At 42.7% G+C, this 21640-nt stretch overlaps 1 protein-coding gene across 3 annotated transcripts in view; it reads left to right on the forward strand.

Moving 5' to 3' along the window:
- Positions 1–19567, forward strand: part of copb1 (COPI coat complex subunit beta 1) — a 56425-nt gene extending 36858 nt beyond the window's left edge. For 2 of the 3 annotated variants that reach the window (XM_038808103.1, XM_038808104.1), the window contains exons 16-22: positions 884–1063; positions 2814–2958; positions 4812–4931; positions 5234–5379; positions 5485–5574; positions 18912–19067; positions 19237–19296. In XM_038808103.1, coding sequence (XP_038664031.1) covers positions 884–1063; positions 2814–2958; positions 4812–4931; positions 5234–5379; positions 5485–5574; positions 18912–19067; positions 19237–19296 — 897 coding nt within the window. Of the gene's footprint in view, positions 1–883; positions 1064–2813; positions 2959–4811; positions 4932–5233; positions 5380–5484; positions 5575–18911; positions 19068–19236 lie in introns of all 3 variants that reach the window. The other variant, XM_038808102.1, reaches the window with a different exon arrangement.
- The last annotated feature ends 2073 nt before the right edge of the window (positions 19568–21640 follow it).

Here is a 21640-nt window from a genome sequence, read left to right on the forward strand (position 1 = left end):
GGACTCTGGACCCGGCGCTCAATCCTCACCGTACCCCTGTCCGTGTTGCCACTAGCCAGCAGCATGTTGCCACGGCTGAGGCAAAAGGGATTGGCTTCTGGTCTTTACAGGAAGTGGTAACATCGCCGTCATTTTTCCACCATTGAGTGAAAGAACAGCAGACCCTTATGTCGAGCAGCCAGAGACAGTCAGCTCACCACTTAATCTACAAATTACAGATCCAAAATGTAATTCACCCGTATAACTTGTTTGTCATGGGGGAATTTTATTTTGTTTTGTGTTTTCATTTAACGTGCCATGTTCCAGGAACACATTAGCTATGCTAAACAAGAAGTTACTGTAATTGTCTCCTAAGCCTCTCAACCTCTCTTCTTTCTTCCTCATTTAAAATGCTCTGGAGAACCTACCTCTCCTGTCCTAATATCCACATATGTAGCACTGTTTCAGATTTTTAAAAACAACACCTTTCCACACATCCTGCCGTGCAATGTTTTACTACATTATAGGTGCTCTGCAGGTGTAATTTATTAGTGTGCATATCCTTGTAGGTGTTACAACATGTTAGTTAATGCAGAATTAAGTGTGCTTTTGAATGGTTTTGGAAAGGGGTTATTCTTCCTTTCTGATTGCTCTGCATTCCAAAGGACCTGGTGAAATATGGTCCCTCATCTTCTCTGATGCGTGTGTTGGATTTGATTGGGTTAGAAAAAAACTAGTCCACTAAGATGGATATTTGGGAGTTTTGATACATGCTGACAATTAACTTTTTGAACAGAGAAATGGGAAACCTCATGTTCACTTTACTACTGTATGCATGCCTACTTGTTTGTTTAAATTTATTTGGGTACTGACCACTTCAAATTATTTTCTTTGTGCTATTTAGAAACAGTCCGAAAAGAGGAATGTAGTGGTACAGGCAGACGATCCCATTTCCTTCATGCAGTTGATGGCGAAGAATGAGATGACCTCTAAGGAGGACCAGTTTCAGCTCAGCTTATTGGCTGCAATGGGTAACACACAACGAAAGGAAGCTTCTGATCCCTTGACATCCAAGCTCAGCAAGGTGCTGTGAAAATGCATGACCTTTTGCTATCATTAAGCTAGGTTTGTCATCCCAGGGCTGAGAAATATTCTGTAAAAATGCATTAGAAGCCGCCTGATTTTTGTTGTTTGAATTATGAGCATTTTTGCTGTTTTTTCCATCCCTGATCCTTTTTGAATATTTGAACAGCTTTATCCTGAAGCTACTTACGATTGCCTAATGATGTTGTGCATTTCTACACTAATATACTGGAACTGGATGCTCGCACCAATGATTATCATCATAATGACTTCTTGAACTGACAATAGTCATTTGAAAATGCTTTGGCACTCTGTGCTGAGTGATACTGTGCAGTTGACCAAAGGATGGACAACTTTATCGGAGTTTTTTTTGTTTTATTTTCTTGGGACGAATGGGCTGGAATTTTCTGAGGGGTAGAATATTTATCCAAAACAGTTTTAATTCTGTGGGCCATAATTTGGAGTATCAAGGCAAACTAACGGTGTCTGCCGTTAGTTAGATTTACCCTTGCATGATTAAGGTTTTAAGAATTTTGCTCGCTGCTGGAAGTATGAGCTGATAACGGTGCAGCACGAAAATGAGACGTCTGGAATGTAAATGAAGGCAACCAATCAGATGGGTAGATTGAAATTGACAGCACAAGGATTGAATAAGAATTGTAGAAGAAGCAAATTCAATGCCAAATCAAGAAGATAAAAATCAAGAAAAAATGGGAAGTTTTTAAAATAAAAATTAACTTTACATTTTTTAACATCTCCCTGAAAATAAATATAAAACCTGAAGAATTGAGGCTGAAGATGAATAACAGTTAATTTTCACCCAAAAGATGTGCAGGATAGGTGGATTGGCCACCTTAAATTGTCCCTTAATTGGAAAAGTTTTAAAATAAAAATTTTCAGTGCCAGAGGCGTTGACTGGCATGATTAAAAATGTTGTTGGACAAGCTTCTTTTTTTTTTTATAATTTAGATTACCCAATTATTTTTTCCAATTAAGTGGCAATTTAGTGTGGCCAATCCACCTACTCTGCACATTTTTGGGTTGTGGGGGCGAAACCCACACAGACACGGGGAGAATGTGCAAACTCCACACGGACAGTGACCCAGAGCCGGGATCGAACCTGGGACCTCAGCGCCGTGAGGCGGTTGTGCTAACCACTAGGCCACCGTGCTGCCCATGGACAAGCTTCTTAACTCAAAGTTCTTAACTTGTCTGTGGTGAGATTAGTTCATATCTAACACCGAAATGCACAGCTTCACACTGCTGCATGCGTTTCAATAGCGAGGCAGTCAGTGAGATGCAGTTTTCACAAAGTTAACAGTAGACGAGCACCTCTGGGACAAAATTGTTTGATATGTGTTTATCCTCACTTTTGCTCTTGCTTAAAGTTGCTGCAGCATTTGCTAATAATAACGGGGTGCGTTATTAATCTTGCCATTATTATGACAGCAAACTACAGGCCATTGTGCATAACCCGACTGCAGCTTCAGTATTTTTTCTTTTTGATAGTAAACCATGATTATACAATCAAATCCATAAGGTATGTAATGCCCACTGCATTCAGTAATTGGGAATGAATAATCTACCGCACATGATGGGAGCTCCAGTATTTCCAAATTGGCTAAATCATAAACAGATATTAAGCAAATGCTACTTCATTCATGGTACAGCCAATCCTGTGTTATGCTAGTTTATTTTTGGTTGTCTACTCGAAAGGACTATTGTGCTAATTATATTATTGTCCCTTGCAGGTTACGCAGCTAACTGGTTTCTCTGATCCAGTATATGCAGAAGCCTATGTACATGTTAATCAATATGATATTGTACTTGATGTACTAGTGGTCAATCAAACCAGCGACACACTTCAGAACTGCACTCTGGAATTAGCCACATTGGGTACGTTTTAACAGTTAAATCCTAGATGTGAGGCAGGATTACTGAGTGGCAGCGTTTCCCGCCTGGCCACCTGAAGAGACTGGTGGAAACACATCCTTGCTGATGATGGCAGCCCCGCAACTCACTCTGCCTGCAAACTCGCCGGCGGTGGATTGTAAAATTCTGTCCATTGCTTTCTGAGGGGTGGAGGAAGGGAGAAAACTGATATACATTATTAAAACCTGTTTCCTCAACCTTCTTGGCTCTATAAGTGTGCAGCAGATCGCAACGGTCTGAATTTAACATTTTGATCTTCAGTTATGTTCACAGACCTGTGGTGAGGGGTTGATAAGTGGAGGTGGTGGTGCAGTAGAATTGTTATTGGGACTAGTAATCCAGCGACTCAGGGTCCTGTATTCTAATCCCACCACTGCAGTAACGGATGAAATTTGACTTCCAATAAACATATGGAACTAAATGATGACTGTCAAAAATCCATCTGTGCATTAATGTCCTTTGTGGGAGGAAATCAGTCATCCTTACCTGGTTTGGCCCACATGCGACATCAAACCCACAGCCATGTTGTTGACTCTTAAATGCTCTCTGAAATGGCCAATTATTGGGCAATTCGGAATTGACATTAAATGCTGGCCCAGCCAGCGATGCCCACTTCCTCTGAAGCAATAAAAACCGAACCTTAATTCAATTGCTTTTTCAACTGAATGTCAGCTGTAAGTGGGATATTGCATTACTGAAGAAACCTGAGATGCCAAAATAATAGCAGAATGCTATGGTTGATTGAGATATGAAATAACAACAAAGTGCTAGAAAACCTCAGCAGGCCTGCCAGCATCTGTGGAGAGAGAAACAGAGTTAATGTTTCAAGTCCAATGTAGCTGTTCTTCGGAAATGAAACATCTGCTATTATTAACCAGATGTAAAAAGTACCATGATACTATCTAGAAGAGCAGTTGGTTGCCGAGGACATTCTAAAGACATACGATGTAAGTGCAGATGTAGGCCATTCAGCCCATCTCTCCTGCTCTGCCATTCAATGAGATCATGACTAATCTGAAATAATCCTCAACTCCACTTTCTCACCTATCCCCCGAATCTTTGCTTAAAAATCTGTCTGTCTCTCAGCCTTGAAAATACTTGACCCAGCCTCTACAGCTCTCTGCGGTAAATAATTTCACAGATTCACCACCCTTTGAAAGAAGAAATTCCTCATATAAATTCAGGACCCTTGATTTCTTCTTTTGCTCAAAAATTCAATTTACAGGTATTAATGGTTTGTGATATTCCTCCTTTTAAACCTAATTATCATATTTTTCTTAAAGACATGAGCCACTCCAGCTCCTACACTGTGTCAATGTAGTCCATTGACTTAAATAAAAAGAGTGCTGGAAAAAGATGCAACAGGTCTGGTAGAATGTGTGGAGAGAAAAACAGAGTTAATGTTTTGAGTCCCGAGAAGAAACCAGTGGTTCTGATTTTATACCTTTAATGTTTTTGGAATGTCCTGAAGTGTTTCACAGCCAACTGCTCTTCCACAGATAACACCATTGGATTTTTTACATCTAGTTAATAATAGCAGATGAAGCTTCATTTCAATGTTTCATTTGAAAGAAAACAGCTCCCTTCATACTGCACTGAAATGTAATCCTGGAAAATTGTGTTGGAGTTCAAATGGGCTTTAAGCTGTCAATCTTCTGACTCAAAGTCCTGAGTGTTCCATTGGAGTCCCCTTGGACAGTTTTTATGCCCTGCATTCTATCTTTGACCACATTGATCATTCTATAAGGATACCCTTTGATAAAGAAATGGGTTCAGCAGGTGCTAACTGTGAATTGTGTTTGCTTTGTTTTTAACAGGTGATCTTAAACTGGTTGAGAAACCATCACCTCTAACTCTAGCACCTCATGATTTTGCTAACATTAAGGCGAATGTGAAAGTAGCTTCAACAGAAAATGGTATCATTTTTGGTAATATAGGTGAGTCAGAGTTATGTTTAGTCAAAAACAGTACCTTGTGTTATTGCTGAAGAAATGGCATTCTTGGAATTGTTACTTCCTGCCTCAGCAAATTGAGACGAGACATTTGAACCAGCAACATGTCTTCTTTTAGCCATTGAAAAGAATGGGCTATGCAAAGCTAATATGTTTTAATATTCTCTGCAATGGTAAATTGAAAGTTGAATATACTTTTTAATTCACATTTATTAAATTACTTTTCCCGATGGAAGAATTGGACCAACTAGTTAACTGATAGTTGTGTCTCATATCTGTGCTTGCAGTGTATGATATATCTGGGGCTGCCAGTGATAGAAACTGCGTGGTGCTGAGTGATATTCACATTGATATCATGGACTATATTCAGCCTGCCTTGTGCACCGATGCAGAGTTTCGTCAGATGTGGGCAGAATTTGAATGGGAGAACAAGGTAAAGAATCAATTTACCAAACTAATAATTTTCTTTTCTAGATTAAAGTAATTTTTCATAAATGAATGATTGAATTATTCTAATTTGTTTTATTTTCTGTTTAAGGTTACAGTAAACACAAACATCATTGACCTAAATGAATACTTGCAGCACATCCTTAAATCTACCAACATGAAGTGTTTGACCCCAGAGAAGGTGTGTACTGTTTTGATAATGAAGTTTTAAAAGTCATCAATACATTTTGTAAAAACCCCAGCACTTGATAATTTTTCTTATACAATGTGGTTTTACTCCACAAATCCATTCTCCCCAGTTAATCTCACATGGTCTGTGGAACACTAATTCTTAAAAAAATTAATATTTATTATTTTAAATATTTTTGAGTAATGTTATGTCTCTATAATTGTCCTGTATATGGAATTTCAGAAGGTTGTTTAAGTGCGACATTATAGATATTTGAACAAACATGAAGCTTGTGGGATTGAAGGGACAGTGACACCATTCCTGGTTTAGCTCACTCGGCTAAATCGCTGGCTTTTAAAGCAGACCAAGCAGGCCAGCAGCACGGTTCGATTCCCGTACCAGCCTCCCCGGACAGGCGCCGGAATGTGGCGACTAGGGGCTTTTCACAGTAACTTCATTGAAGCCTACTCGTGACAATAAGCGATTTTCATTTTTCATTTCATTTCAAATTGGCAAGAGAAAGAAAGCAAAGTGTAATGGTTAAAAACAATTCAGACTTGAAGGAAGTAGACCGTGGTGTCCACCTCTTTTTGATACATACTGACGACCTGGACTTGGGATATCGGGGGTATAATTTCCATGTTTGCAGGTGACAAAAAACTTGGCAATGTAGTAAACCATATGGAGGATGAAGTCATTGTTCTGCATTACAATGCCAGCTGTTTAGCCCACTGTGCTAAATCAGCTATTGAAGTTGACTTCATCCTCCATATGGTTTACTACATTGCCAAATTTTTTGTCACCTGCAAACGTGGAAATTATACCCCCGATATCCCAAGTCCCTATCCCAGGGCAGGTTCAATTCCCGTACCGGCCTCCCGAACAGGCACTGGAAAGTGGTGACTAGGGGCTTTTCACAGTATCTTCATTGAAGCCTACTTGTGACAATAAATGATTATTATTATTGTTATTATAGAACATGGACCGACTAAAGTAAGCAAACACATAGAATCATCGAGGTCTACTGCACAGAAACGGCCCTTTGGCCCATCAAGTCTGCACAGGTCAAAAACAACCACCTAAATATTCTAATCCCATTTTCCAGCACTTGGCCCATAGCTTTATATGTCCTGTCATCACAAGTTCTTTGTTCATTCTTGGGATGTGGGCATCACAGGAAAGGCCAGCATTTGTTGCTCGTCCCTAATTGCCCTCGAACTGAGTGGCATTTTAAGAGTCAACCACATTGCTGTGGACCTGGAGTCCCATGTAGGCCAGACCAAGTAAGGACGGCAGATTTCATTTCCTAAATGACATTAGCGAACCAGATGGGTTTTTACGACAATCGACAACGGTTTCATGGTCATCATTTACTGCGCTGTAATGTTCTATGTTCTATTAGACATATGGACGATAAGGGAATAGTGTAGATGGGCTTTAGAGTGGTTTCACAGGTCGGCGCAACATCGAGGGCCGAAGGGCCTGTACTGCGCTGTAATGTTCTATGTTCTATTAGACTTCTAATTCCAGATTTTTATTCAGTTCAAATTTCACCATCTGCCATGGTGGGATTTGAACCTGGTCTCCCAGGGAATTACCCTGGGTGCCTGGATTACTAGTCCAGTGGCAATATCGCTCCATCACCACATCTAAATACTTCTTAAATGTCATGAGGGTCTCTGCCTCCACCACATTTTCAGGCAGCAAGGTCCAAACTCCCATCATCCTCTGGGTGAAAAGGTTTTTCCTCAAGTTTCCCCCTAAATCTCCTGCCATTCTATTTTGTCAGTTGTGTCCAGGAAGGATTCCTGACTCAGCATGTAGATAGGCCAACGAGGTGGGGGGGCATATTGGATTTGGTGCTTGGCAACAAATCAGGCCAGGTTTCAGATGTTTCGGTGGGAGAGCTTTCCAGTGACAGTGACCACAACTACTTGACCTTTACCATAGTCATGGATAGGGATAGGAACAGGCAGTATGGGAAGGTATTTAATTGGGGCACGGGAAATTATACTGCTTTTAGACAGGAGCTGGGGAGCATGAATTGGGAACAGATGTTTTCAGGGAAATGCACAACAGTAATGTGGGGGTTGGTTAAGGAGCACTTGCTGCGAGTGCTGGATAGTTTTGTCCCACTGAGACGAGGAAGGAATGGTAAGGTGAAGGAGCCTTGGATGACAAGAGAAGTGGAGCTTCTAGTCAAGAGGAAGAAGGAAGCTTACGTAAGGTTGAGAAAGCAAGGATCTGGCACGGCTCTCGAGGGTTATAAGGTAGCCAGGAAGGAACTCAGAAATGGACAGGAGAGCTAGAAGGGGGAATGAAAAAGCCCTGGCGGGAAGAATTAGGGGAACCCCAAGGCGTTCTACACTTATGTGAGAAATAAGAGGATGATCAGAGTGAGAGTAGGGCCAATCAGGGATAGTGGAGGGAACTTGTGCCTAGAGTCTGAGGATGGAGAGGAGGCCCTAAATGAATATTTTGCTTCAGTATTCACCAGCGAGAGGGATCTTGTTGCTCGTGAGAACAGAATGAACCAGGTTAATAAGCTTGAACAGGTTGACATTAAAAAGGAGAATGTGCTGGAAATTTTGAAAAGCATCAGGATAGCTCAGTCCCCTGGCCTAGACGGGATATACCCAAGGTTATTACGGGAAGCAAGGGAGGAGATTGCTGCGCCGTTCGCGATGATCTTTGTGTCCTGCCTCTCCACTGGAGTAGTACTGGATGATTGGAGGGAGGCGACTGCACTTCCCCTGTTCAAGAAAGGGAATAGGGAAATCCCTGGGAATTACAGACCAAGTCAGTCTTGCGTCTGGTGAGCAAAATACTGGAAAGGATTCTGAGAGATAGGATTTATAATTATTTAGAGAAACATAGTTTGAATGAAGATAGTCAGCATTGCTTTGTGAGGAGCAGGTCATGCCTCACAAGCCTCGTTGAATTCTTTGAGGATGTGACGAGACACATTGATGAAGGTCGGGCAGTGGATGTGGTGTATATGGATTTCATTAAGCCATTCAATAAGATTCCCCATGGGAGGTTCATTCAGAAAGTCAGGAGGCATGGGATACAGGGAAATTTGGCTGCCTGGATACAGAATTGGCTGGCTGAAAGAAGGCAGCGAGTGGTACTGGATGGAAAATATTCCACCTGGAGGTTGGTGACCAGTGTTGTTCCGCAGGGATCTGTTTGGGACCTCTGCTCTTTGTAGTTTTTATAAATGACTTGGATGAGGAAGTGGAAGGGTGGGTTAGTAAGTTTGCCGATGACACAAGGTTGGCGGAGTTGTAGGTGGTGTTGAGGGCTGTTACTGGTTACAACAGGACATTGACAGGATGCAGAGCTGGGCTGAGAAGTGGCAGATGGAGTTCAACCGAGATAAATGTGAAGTGATTCATTTTGGAAGGTTGAATTTGAATGCTGAACACGGTAAAAGGCACGATTCTTGGAAGTGTGGGGAATAGAAGGATCTTGGGGCCCACATATATAAATCCCTCAAAGTTACCACCCAGGTTGATAAGGTTGTTAAGAAGGCATATGGTGTGTTGGCTTTCATTAACAGGGGTATTGAGTTTAAGAGCCACGAGGTTTTGCTGCAGCTTTATAAAACCCTAGTTAGACCACACTTGGAATATTGTGTCCAGTTCTGGTCGCCTCATTATAGGAAACTATGGATGCTTTGGAGAGGGTGCAGAGGAGATTTACCAGGATGCTGCTGGACTGGAGGGCATGTTTTATGAAGAAAGGTTGACGGAGTTGGGGCTTTTCTCACTGGGGCGAAGAAGGAAGAGCGGTGACTTGATGGAGGTGTACAACGTAATGAGAGTGGATAGCCAGAGACTTTTCCTCAGGGCGGAAATGGCTGTCATGAGGGGACATAATTTTGAGGTGATTGGAGGAAGGTATAGGAATGGCTGTCATGAGGGGACATAATTTTGAGGTGATTGGAGGAAGGTATAGGTCAGTGCTTTACACGGAGAGTGGTGGGTGCGTGGAATGCACAGTCAGTGGAGGTGGTGGAGTCAGGGTCATTAGGGACGTTTAAGCGACTCTTGGACAGGCACATGGACAGCAGTAAATTGGTTGGATGTAGGTTAGGTTGATCTTAGATTAGGATAAGTGGTTGGCACAACATCGTGGGCCAAAGGGCCTGTTCCGTGCTGTACTGTTCTAAGTTTTATGTCCCTTGATCATTGATCCTTCCACGAAGGGGAAAAATTCCTTCCTGACTATCTATGCCCCTCATAATTTTATACATCGCAATCATGTCCCCTCCCTCAGTCTCCTATGTTCCAAGGAAAATAACCCCAGTCTATCTAATCTCTCTTCGTAACTAAAACTCTCCAGATTGAAAGGCGGTTTGCAGGCGCGGTGGAAACCAGCCCGCACGTGATGATTATGCCCACAAGGTATGGAGACTCGAGGCAGTCAGCATTGGGGTCTGTTGGGCTGTCGCGATCCGAATCCTGCATGCCTTGTACGCAGCGGACACGTCTGCGCTGCAGCTGGGATTGCTGGCTGTTGGTCGGTGGAGCGGACCTGCATCAGGCCGCGTAATGCCCAGGCTTTCCACACTATAGATATCGCCTTCCTTTGGCTGGATATTGCTGCTTTAAATGGGCGGAGCCACAATTTGGACATGTCAGACGTCAGCGCGTTCTGTGCACCATCGCACATGCGCAGTGCGGTCGGCAATTGCACAGGCGAATCGGGGTCTTCGTCTTTGTCGTCCACCCAGTCGTGACGCGCATGCGTAGGGACCCAAGAAAAGCGCGCGAAACGGCCACTCTCCTCGATGCTCAGGCCTTGCATTTTTGCAATGGCCTGCACCCTTTCTGCCTTGTGGGAGGCTAGTTTTTGCATTTTCTGGTAGTGTCCTGTCTGGTGATTGGTTGTTCTGTGTCGTGTGTGTTCATTGGATATCCTGTGTGTCAATAACTGCCTGTCTGCATCTCATGATATACATGAGTGGATATTATGACATTAACGACATGGTATAATCGCTCTGCGTTCTTTTAGGTTTAGGGTCAGTTAAAGGTCAGGCTGCAGTACTTATCTTACGGAGAGGTCAGTTAGAGTGCTTCAGGTGTTCTGGTTCTGATATCAACTGTGCTACAGAAGGTTGCATTAGATAAGGTATGACATTTGGAGTTCAATGTATTTTTTAAAAAATGTCTTGCGATATTTTACACTAGGCATTGCATATAAAATATTCAGTTCAAGCAGAGTGCAGGGGCGAGATTGGGTAGGTTGCACTGGGCTGAGGGGCAACTGGACCATGAGGATTGATTGGGTGGTTGGATGAGCTGAAGGAGAGGTGGAGAATGTGGATGGATGGGCTTGAGAGGAGAGGACTATGAATAGCTGATAATGTTATGCAGCTACAGCTGAGTCTTGTTGTAATTTACTATACAGCAGAGAAATAAGCTAAAGATAAAGTCGCCATAAGTCCCAGATCATACAATTTACAGTGCAGAACGAGGCCATTCGGCCTATCGAGTCCACACCAGCCCCTGAAAGAGCACCCTACCTAAGCCCTTACCTCCACCCTATCCCCGTAACCCAGCAACCCCACCTAACCTTTGTGCACTACAGGGCAATTTAGCGTGACCAATCCACTGAACCCGCACATCTTTGGACTGTGGGAAGAAACCAGAGCACCGGAGGAAACCCAAGAAGACATGGGGAGAATGTGCAGATTCCGCACAGACAGCCACCCAAGCAACAGTGCTAACCACTGTTCTACTGCGTCACCCACGGGATGACCATAAGCTGCTTTCCCCTTTGAGGCCTGACTGGTGGTGGTTTAACCTGAGGACCACCACCTCAGGCAAGGGGCAAGGTTGAGAAGGTGGGCCTTCATGTGACAGGACTGGTGAGGTGCCCCAGAGATCCGCTCTCAGAATAATCTCAGCAGTTTGATAGTGAGATCTGGATGATACACAAGTTAATTTGTGAACTGCAGTTTCTGGGTGGTTGGGGTGAAGAATCTATTCTGATGGGTGGTGTTCTATGTAAACCTGTTTATGAGGAGAAGGCTCTGAAGAACACATCGTTGTAAAGAAACCAGATAATTGAATATATTTTATATGAGCTTTATTGTGCACTGCCACCTAGTGGACTGTCACAGAGCTACCTTCCAGATACAGTGAGTTTAACAAGAATCCGGCTGATGTTTGGGGGTTGGTGGGAGGATGGGATCGTTGTTATTGTTATGGGGTTTGACATATCTGTTGCTGATGATTGTTTATTGTTGGTGGGTGTAAATTCGGGAGAAAATGTGAAAAAGGAGGAGAATAAAAAATATTTTTTATAAAAAAGAATAGAGGTAGGTAGAGTGGTGGGGTTTGAGGCAATGTTACATGAAAGGCCTTTGCTTTTGTATTGGTCAATCATATTGTCCGGTCTGTTGATTGCACTGTCTGAATTAGTCATTTTCTGATTTTGATAATACGACTTCAGGATGTATAGTGATGTTTTGGGGTGGCACGGTAGAACAGTGGTTAGCACTGTTGCTTCACAGCGCCAGGGACCCGGGTTCGATTCCCGACTTGGGTCATTGTGCGGAGTCTCCACGTTCTCCCTGTGTCTGCTCCGGTTTCCTCCCACGTCCTGAAAGACGTGCTGGTTAGGTAATTTGGACATTCTGAATTCTCCCTCCGTGAACCCAAACAGGCGCCGCAATGCGAACGAGGAGATTTTCACAGTAACTTCATTGCAGTGTTAAGCCTCCTTGTGACACTAATAAAGATTATTATAGAAATAATTTGACTCGCCCTTCTCTGAAAACCTTAATATCTCAACCTTTATATGTTAAATTTCTGTTTTTTTAAAAGCGTGGAATACATAAAAATTGTCAGCAAACTATAATCGATTGAAGGTGGGTGTAGGTGTTTAAGGGTTTTGCTGCATTAAGGACCTTGGGTATTACTCTGCTTCAGATAAAAGGGCCAAAAGGGAAGTGGACCTAGCAGCAGAATGGCAAGCATATCCAGGATCTCATAGGACCAGGAACCTCGTGCTCCTAGTTGTGAGAGGAAAGAGCTGGATATTGTGGCACAGCAACATTGACCTCAAAAAAGTGTGACCAGATCTATTCCTGGATGGAAATGTTTTCACAAAAAGCTTCAGTCTAGGATCCAGGCATTTAATAATCTGCCACAGGTTAGGAAGAGAATAGGGGAAATCAGCAATGGGTTGTGTACCTGGGCAGGTAAATATGGACTGTGCATGTCCTTGGGGACCAAACCCAACACCCATTCCTTCCCTTTGCCTCATATCAGGTGCCAAACTAAACAATTACAGGTACATGGCTCAAGTACAGGTCGTGAGACAGATATGTCCAGCTCTCCTCCCTTTCTGTAGCTTTTTTAAAAATATGTAAATGTACAGGCACAGTAAAAGCACTTCAGAGAACATCAAGCCTGAGAACAGTAATGCTACTCAGGACAGTATTGCCCAGCTCAGTATTGCAAATTGATAACTGCAAGTCCAGGTGAGTCGCGTTCGGAGAATGAACCAAACAGACGTATGTGCAGCAATTTTACGTGACGTACATAGAAACATACATTGAAAATAGAAGCAGGAGTAGGCCATTCAGCCCTTCGAGTCTGCTCTGTCATTCATTATGATCATGGCTGATCATCAAATTCAAACCCCGATCCCTCCTTTCCCCGATATCTCTTCATCCCTTTACACCCAAGAGCCGTGTTGAATGAAACTACACCATGTTTTCACCTCAACTACCTTTGTGGTTGTGAATTCCCCAGAGTCACCACTCTCTGGGTGAAGAAATTAATCCTCACCTCAGCCCTAAAAGGTTTACCCTTTATCCTCAAACTATGATGCCTGGTACTGGACTCCGCCCACCATTGGGAACATTGTTTCTGAATCTACCCTGTCTAATCCTGTCAGAATTTTGGAATATGCCCACTCACTCCGTCTGTCCAAATCCCACTGAAGTATCTCTGCATCCTCCTCCCAGTTCTCTCCCCCCCCCCCCCCCCCCCCTCCAAAAAAAAGGCACCACACAACTTTGTATCATCTGCAAATTTGGAAAGATTACATTTAGTTCCTTCGTCTAAATCATTAATATATAATGTGAACAGTTGGAGTCCTGGGACAGATCTGTATGGTACTTCACTTGTCACTGCCTGCCAATTGGAAAAAGACCCATTTATTCCAAAATTTTGTTTCCCGTCTGCTAACCAGCTTTCTATCCATCTCAAGACACTACCCGCAATCCCATGCGCTTTAACTTTACATAGAAATCTGCTATGTGAGACCTTGTCGAAAGCCTCCTGAATAATAAGCCACATCCACCAGGTCAACTCTAGTAATTATATCTTCAAAGAATTCCAGTAGATTTGTCTCGCATGATTTCTCTTTCTGAAATCCATGCTGACTTTGATTGTACCACTGCTTTCCAATGCTGTGCTGTGAAATCCTTGATGAAGGACTCTAGCATCTTCTCTATTTTTGACGTTAGGCTCACTGATCTATAGTTCCTTGTTTTCTCTCTGCCTCCCTTTTTGAATAGTGGGATTATATTAGCTACCCTCCAATCTGTCGGAACCATTCCAGAGTGCAAAGAATTTAGGAAACTGACCGCAAATGGATCCACTATTTCTAGGGCTACTTCCTGAAGTACTCCAGGATGAAGATGATCAGGGCCTGGAGATATATCCACCTTAAATCCCATTAAGTTCCCTAAAACCATTTCTCTACAGGAAACGAATTGTACACTCCTTGCAGGCAAGACTTAAATTATTATAGATGTAGAGTATTCAATCTGTGACAAGATATGATGAACTAAGGCATTTTTCCCCAAACTTTTTTACCAACCAGTCATCCTTCACAACCCACGCTGTCCGACCTTCGCTACCCACGATTTTCTCTTACCTTTAATGCGAGAGGTGAGCCTGACGATCTCACTCCAATCAGGTTCACAGGAAGAGAGGGCTCTGCCAATATTGAGTGTAGGATTCAGCCGGTTCTTTTGTGCCATATTCATCTTTGTGAGGACAGAAAATCCAACCTCGCACATGCAGGTGGTTGTGAAGGGCAAAAGCAACAAAATGCTTGATTTAAGTCAGCTCCGGATACTCCTCGGAGACGCTACTCCAGAATTCTGACCGTCTCATTGACTTGTGCCGTGTTTTTAATGTGCTGTCACAGCTGAGATGGAGGAGTTCAGTTTCTTCATTTGGAGTCAGCTGCAAGTTTTTAAAAAATATATTTTTATTCTCCTTTTTCACATTTTTATCCCAACTTTGCACCCACCAATAATAAACAATAAGCAGTTACGAATATAATGTCAATCCCCATATCAACAACGATCCCATCCTCCCACCAACCCCCAAACAACTGCCCACATGTTAACATAAACAAATAACAAAAAGGAATCAGGAATCACCCATAGTCACCATTAACAATTACGGTCCCCCTCCATCCATCCCTCCCAACCCCCCCCACTAATGTTTGATGTTATCCAATTCTTAAAAGTGCATAATGAATAACATCCATGAATTGTAGAACCCCTCCATCCTTCCCCTCAGTTCAAACTTAACCTTCTCAAGAATCTAGAATTCCAACAGGTCCCCCCCGCCATGCCAGGGCACAGGGTGGAGAGATTGCTCTCCATCCCAACAGGATCTGCTTTCGGGTGATCAACGAGGCGAAGGCTACAACATCTGCCTCCATGCCTGTTTCCAACTCTGGCTGGTCCGACACCCTGAATATGGCCTCCCGAGGGCCTGGGTCCAGTTTCACGTGCACCACTTTAGAGCTTACCCTAAAAACCTCCTTCCAGTAATCCTTGAGCTTTGTATAGGACCAAAACATAAGATTGTGATTTGTGACCCCCCCCCCCGCAGCGTTCACACACATCTTCTATCCCTTCAGAGAGCCGGCTCATCCTCAGCCTCGTGAGGTGTGCTCTATATACCACCTTCAGCTGTATCAGCCCCAACCTCGCGCACGAGGTGGAGGCGTTCACTCTCCGGAGCACCTAACACCAGAACTCCTCCATATCCTCCCCCAACTCTTCCTCCCACTTTGCTTTGATCCCTTCCAGTGGTGCTTTCTCCTCTTCCAAAATAGCCCGTAAACCGTCGACGCTACCCCCTTCTCCAGTACCCCTGTCGTCAGCACCTCCTCCAGCAATGCGGAGGCCGGGTCAACAGGGAAGCTCTGTATCTCTTTCCTGGCAAAATCTCGAACCTGCATGTATCTAAACATGTTCCAGCCCATACTTCGTTCCCAGCTCCTTCAATCCTGCAAACCGACTCCCAAGAAACAAATATTTTAATGTCTTAATCCCCTTCTCTCATTTCCAAAAATTTCCATCCCACTTCCCTGGCTCAAATCTGTGGTTCCCCCGAATCGGCATTTCCCTTGACCCTGCCCCCAACCTGAAGTGTTGGCGGAACTGCCACCAAATTCTCAATGAAGCAATTATTACCGGACTCCCTGAGTATTTCCCCGGGGCCATCGGGAGTGGCGCTGTTGCTAGTGCCTTTGAAGGAGTCAGCTGCAAGTTAACAATGATTCTGGGGTCTCAAACTCAAAGGGATCTTTCACCTACCTCTTCTCTCTCAAAATCTTAAAGTTCTCCTTTGGAAAGTAGCAACCAAAATTGTTAATCAGTGCAGCAAGATGCGACTGAATAAGGCTTGCCAGTCCATTTACAGTTTCCTTACTAATGCTGTTTTCTTCGATGTGTCGTAGCAGTGTGGGGAACATGTAGTAATTTTGGCTTTGCACTTTCAATTGCCAAACTTTCAATGGCTCTTGGAAAGCTTTGATTTCTTCACAATGCCGAAAGCAATCATCATCCTTCCCTTGTAATTTGATGTTCAATTCATTTAGAAGACATAGTTAGCATCCAAGTTCCATCAGCAACCGAATCAGCCAGAGAGGACAATTTCTCGAGGAGGAAAGTATGGATTTCGTACCTCAGTTCGTAAACTCTGAGTAGCACCCGACCCTTTGACAGCCAACGTACTTCTGTGTGGACCAATAAACGTGTGTGCTTGGCCCCCATATCGGAACACAGAGCCTCAAAAAGTCTGGCATTGAGTGCGCTGCATTTAAAGAAATTCACAACTTTCACAATTTCTTTCAACACCACTTCAAGATCAGATAGAATTCCTTTCGATGCCAGTGCCTCACGGTGAATAAAACAATGATTCCAAACAATGTCCTGACCAGCTGCCTCCTTAATACTTATTGTAACTCAGCTGTTTTTCCGAGTTATGTTAACTGCTCCATCGCTTGTGATTCCTCTGCAGCAAACCCAATCAAGCCCACACTTTCCAACCACAAAACTATTCAATGCTTCAAAAATCTCTGTGCCAGTCGTGTGGGTTGCTAAAGTCAGGGAGCACAGCAAATCCTCAACAAATTCATCGTGCCAAGCATACTGAACATAAACTAGCACGGTTGCACAATCTGAAATGTCTGTACTTTCCTCCGGTTGTATTGAGAATTCCTGTGCTGATTTTAAATGAAAAATATGCTGGACTTAAATTCTCAGCAATATCATAAATTCGGTGAGTCACTGTGTTTTCACTCAGTGGGATGCATTTCACTTTTTCAACAAATCTCTCATCTAGGACCATAGGAACTATATCTAATGCCGCAGGGAGAATTTATCTCTATGCTACAGTGTGGGACATTTTCTCTTTCGTTACATGGTAATCTACCTTGTAAGAGGCTAATTATGTTTTGTCGTTCAATATAACACTTCTGCTGAGGACTTCAGCTGATGATTTAAGTCCTCGTTGCATCCTTTGGGGAAAAAAAATCAAGAGGTTTGTCCTAGAACTCGCCATGCTTCATCTTCAAATGCGTTTGAAGTTTTGAGGGTTTTAAACTTTAATTTACCAGCACGTCCCTGCATTTATCACACATGGGCTTCACATCCTAATTTGCATTGGCACAATTAATAAATCCATACCGTAACAAATCATCTTCATACTGCTTTATGCCTGATCTCAGCTTCTTGATAGGCTGTTCACACCACCACTGCTTTGTCCTATTGTGTTCTCTCCTGAACAGCTCACACCACCACTGCTTTGTCCTGCTATGGATTCTCCTGAGCCTCTCTCTCCAGCAGGTTTAGTTGTGAGATCCTGGCCTGTTTGTGTCTCTGGCTCTCTCTTCCTTGTTACAAAATGATCCATTTTAAATTTTAGAGCCCTGTTGCTTGTTTGCTGCTGACAAAATGGAGGAATCTCGGTCACGACCAGAGCACGTGACGTCAGCGTTTGGGGCGCGTGACCCGCTCTCTGCCATCTCTTTAGGCAGGAAGCCTGAATAGAATTTTAAAAACAAAATCTTCTCCTGGGTCAGCGCACTGACGTCAGGAGGAGGCGGTGTTTCTCTCTGGGCTCCGGGCATGTGCACTGATGAGAGGGCGCGCTTGCTCTGCCCACCCGCATTCTGAAAGCCGGTTGTGGCCGGCATTTTAAAAAAGCCGTTTACTGCGGCCGTTGCGCACAAATTCCCATGATCTGGAACGGCGCGATGGTCGGCTCCGTGCCCCTCCCGACACCCGCTCGTGACCCACCCCCGGGTTGCAATCCCCACTTTGAAAATGACTGAGTTAACTAACCCCTTAATTAAGAAAACCTTCTTATTTACATTTGGAATGTAAAGCAGTGCATTATTCTTTTCTGACATCAATGTTATTTATTTGCTTTTGTATATGATTCAATCACATTCTCGTTGAGGAATGATCTCTACTTCATATTTAGCCTTGAGAATCTGCTGAGGAGAGATGGGTTGCTTCTTTACTCAAACTGAATCACAGTTCCTAAAGGATTTCTTTAATTCTGTGAGTACTAGGGTGGCATGGTGGTGCAGTGGTTAGCACTGCTGCCTCACGGCGCTGAGGTCCCAGGTTTGATCCTGGCTCTGGGTCACTGTCCGTGAGGAGTTTGTACATTCTCCCTGTGTTTGCGTGCGTCTCACCCCCACCACCCAATAGATGTGTAGGGTAGGTGGATTGGCCACATTAAATTGCCCCTTAATTGGGAAAAAAAATTGGACACTCTTAAATTTAAAAAAAAAATTCTATGAATACAATATTTTTGGGGAACCTTTGTTTGCAAATTCACTTTTTGGACAGTTTAGGATTTCAACTTTTCCTTTATCCAACATCAATTTCTCAATTTCTTGCACCTTTAGCATGCCTCACGGCATCACATTTGTGTTTCAGATAATTTCTTTGGTCAGGGATTTTTCCTGTATTTGTTCGTTTTCAGACTCTTGATGGCAAGTAAATAAATCAGTCTTGGGTTATGCACAACTCGACAACTTCATGTGATGTTTTTCTTGTATTTCAGGCTCTTTCTGGTTATTGTGGTTTTATGGCTGCCAATCTCTATGCTCGTTCCATATTTGGAGAAGATGCACTTGCAAATGTCAGCATAGAAAAACCAGTTCACCTTGGGCCTGATGCTCCTGTGACTGGTCACATACGCATTCGGGCCAAGAGTCAGGTCAGTGGTGACTGTCTACACTATCCATAATAGGAACTGTAATAGTTTTTGTCAGAAAACGCTTGTTTTCATAAGCACTGAATTTTAAACTGCATTTGTGTTTAAAATATAAACACAGCTATTGCCTTGAATGATATCTCCCCTTTACTATGTTTCTGTTATCTTACAGGGAATGGCTCTCAGTTTGGGTGACAAGATCAACCTGTCCCAGAAGAAAGTGAAAGCATAGTGGCTTTTTCAAATATCCATCTTGGCTTAAAGTAATATTAGTTTATTTCAGCAGTACCCTATGTTTACTTATAAACAAATGATCATAAATGTTGAGTGTGTTGAAGAGAGCTTGTAATTTTGTTGAGCTTTCCATGAAATCAAGCTTCTGTTATACATTTCAAAAGACTATAGAACTCTTTCCTTTTGTCTTTATCTTGCTCCAGAGATTCAGAAGTCCCTCGTTTTACACTAAAGTTTATCAATTATAATAAAGATACAAAATTCTGAAAGTGTTGTGTGTTTGTCTAGTCATGTCTGTGTATTGATAATTGGGATTGAGCGAAGTTTGCATCTGCAGATTAATTTTAAATGAAATACAAATAATTGTTATTTGTGGAATTATATGGTTACCATATGGCTGTTAAAGGAAAGTGTTCATGCCCAAGTTACCTGTGGAAATTAATGTCTTGATAATATAGGAAAATGCTTTTTCCAGAAAAACAAAATAACTTAAGAAATAGGAGCAAGAGTAGTCCATTCAGCTCCACGGGCTTGCTCCACCTCACAATACGGTCATGGCTGATCTGATTGCAGCCCCACTCTACTTGCCTGCCTACCCACACCCTGGCTCCTTTGGAGGTCTAAAATATGCCAAACTCAGCTTCAAGTATTTTCAATTTCCCAGTCACCACTGCTCTCTGTGGGAGCAGATTCCAAAATAACAACCCTCAGAAGAAATTCCTCCTCATCTTCACCTTAAATTGGAGACTCCTTATTTTGAAACTGTCCCTGAATTCTAGATTCCCCCATGAAGGAAAGCATCCTCTCAGCATATACCCTGTCAGGCACCCCCACAGAATCTCATCACCTGTTATTCTTCTAAACTCCAAGGATCAACCTTCCCTCATAAGACGACAACTTCATCCCAGGAATCAACCGAGTAAATCTTCTCTGAACTGCTTTGTATGCAGGAATATTCCTCCTTTGAGAAAGAGGTGAACACAATGTGGTACTCTTGGGGTCGTTTCAAGAATGCTTTGTGCAGTTATGCCAAGAATTCTGTACTTTTATACTCCATCCCTCTTGAAATAAAGGCCAACATTCAATTTACCTTCCTAATAACTTGCTACACCCGCATGCTAACCTTCTTTTGATTCCTGTGCAAAGACACCCAGATACCTTTGTCCGTGAAGTTCTGCAGTCTCTCTCCATTTAAAGAATCCACTTTTCTATTCTTCTAAACAAAGGCGAACAAGCTCACATTTTCCTACATTAAACTCAATCTGCCAAATGTTTGGCCACTTAACCTACCTATATTCCTTTGCAGCTACTTTGTATCCTCCTGACTTGTTTTCCCACCTATCTTTTGGTTTCCAGCAAACTTGGCTATCATGAACTCTGTTCCTTAAATCAAGTCATTAATTTAGATTTTAAATAGTTGAGCCTAGCACTAATCCTTGAGATATCCCATGTTGAAATTTGCCACGCTGAAAATGATCCTTTTGTCCTGATTCTTTGTTTCTTAGTTAGCCAATTCTCTATCCAAGCTAATATATTACCCCACCATAATACGCTCTTATGTAGTAAACACTTTCCTTACTGAATGCATTTTGGAAATCCAAATGCACTACATCTATGGATTTCCTGTTTATCCACCTACTTATTACTTCCTAAATTTGTCAAACACTTTCTCTTTAATAAAACCATGTTAATTCTGCTTGATTGTATTACAATATTCTGTTATGGGCCAGGGCTTAGAAGCTCCAATGTATATTATGAAGTCCACCTTACCTACAACCTTTATGTTGAATTTGGCTAGGATGAGCACAAGAGCCTTCCCTTCAAGTGTAATTCATCAGTCTTCCTAGACACAAGATCAAAACAATCTTTATTCTAAGAACTTAGCTAACATATATATATATCTATGTAAACACACAGCAAGAATTCTTATCAGTTACAAACATAAAGACGCCACACAGCTATACCAATCTATGTATAACACTTAATGAATCCCCCCTTAACTGTTCCAATTCAAAAACAAAATCCAATAAACCAAAAACTCCTTTTCAAAGGTGTGGCCCAGCACTCTGCATTTTGGGTGATCGCTTTGCTGAGCATCTTCGGTCTGTGCGCATTCAGGACCTTGACCTTCCTGTTGCTTGCCATTTTAATAAAAGACCCAGCTCCCATGCCCACATGTATGTTCTTGACCTGCTGCAATGTTCCAGTGAAGGGCAATGCAAACTGGAGGAACAACATCTCATCTTCCGGTTAGGTTCGCGACAATCTTCTGGCCTGAACATTGAATTCAACAACTTCAGATGGTTATCTCTACCCCACCTCGACTCGTTTGTTTTCTTTTC

Source organism: Scyliorhinus canicula, chromosome 9 (assembly GCF_902713615.1).
Source record: "Scyliorhinus canicula chromosome 9, sScyCan1.1, whole genome shotgun sequence".
In the NCBI taxonomy this organism is placed as follows: Eukaryota; Metazoa; Chordata; class Chondrichthyes; order Carcharhiniformes; family Scyliorhinidae; genus Scyliorhinus; species Scyliorhinus canicula.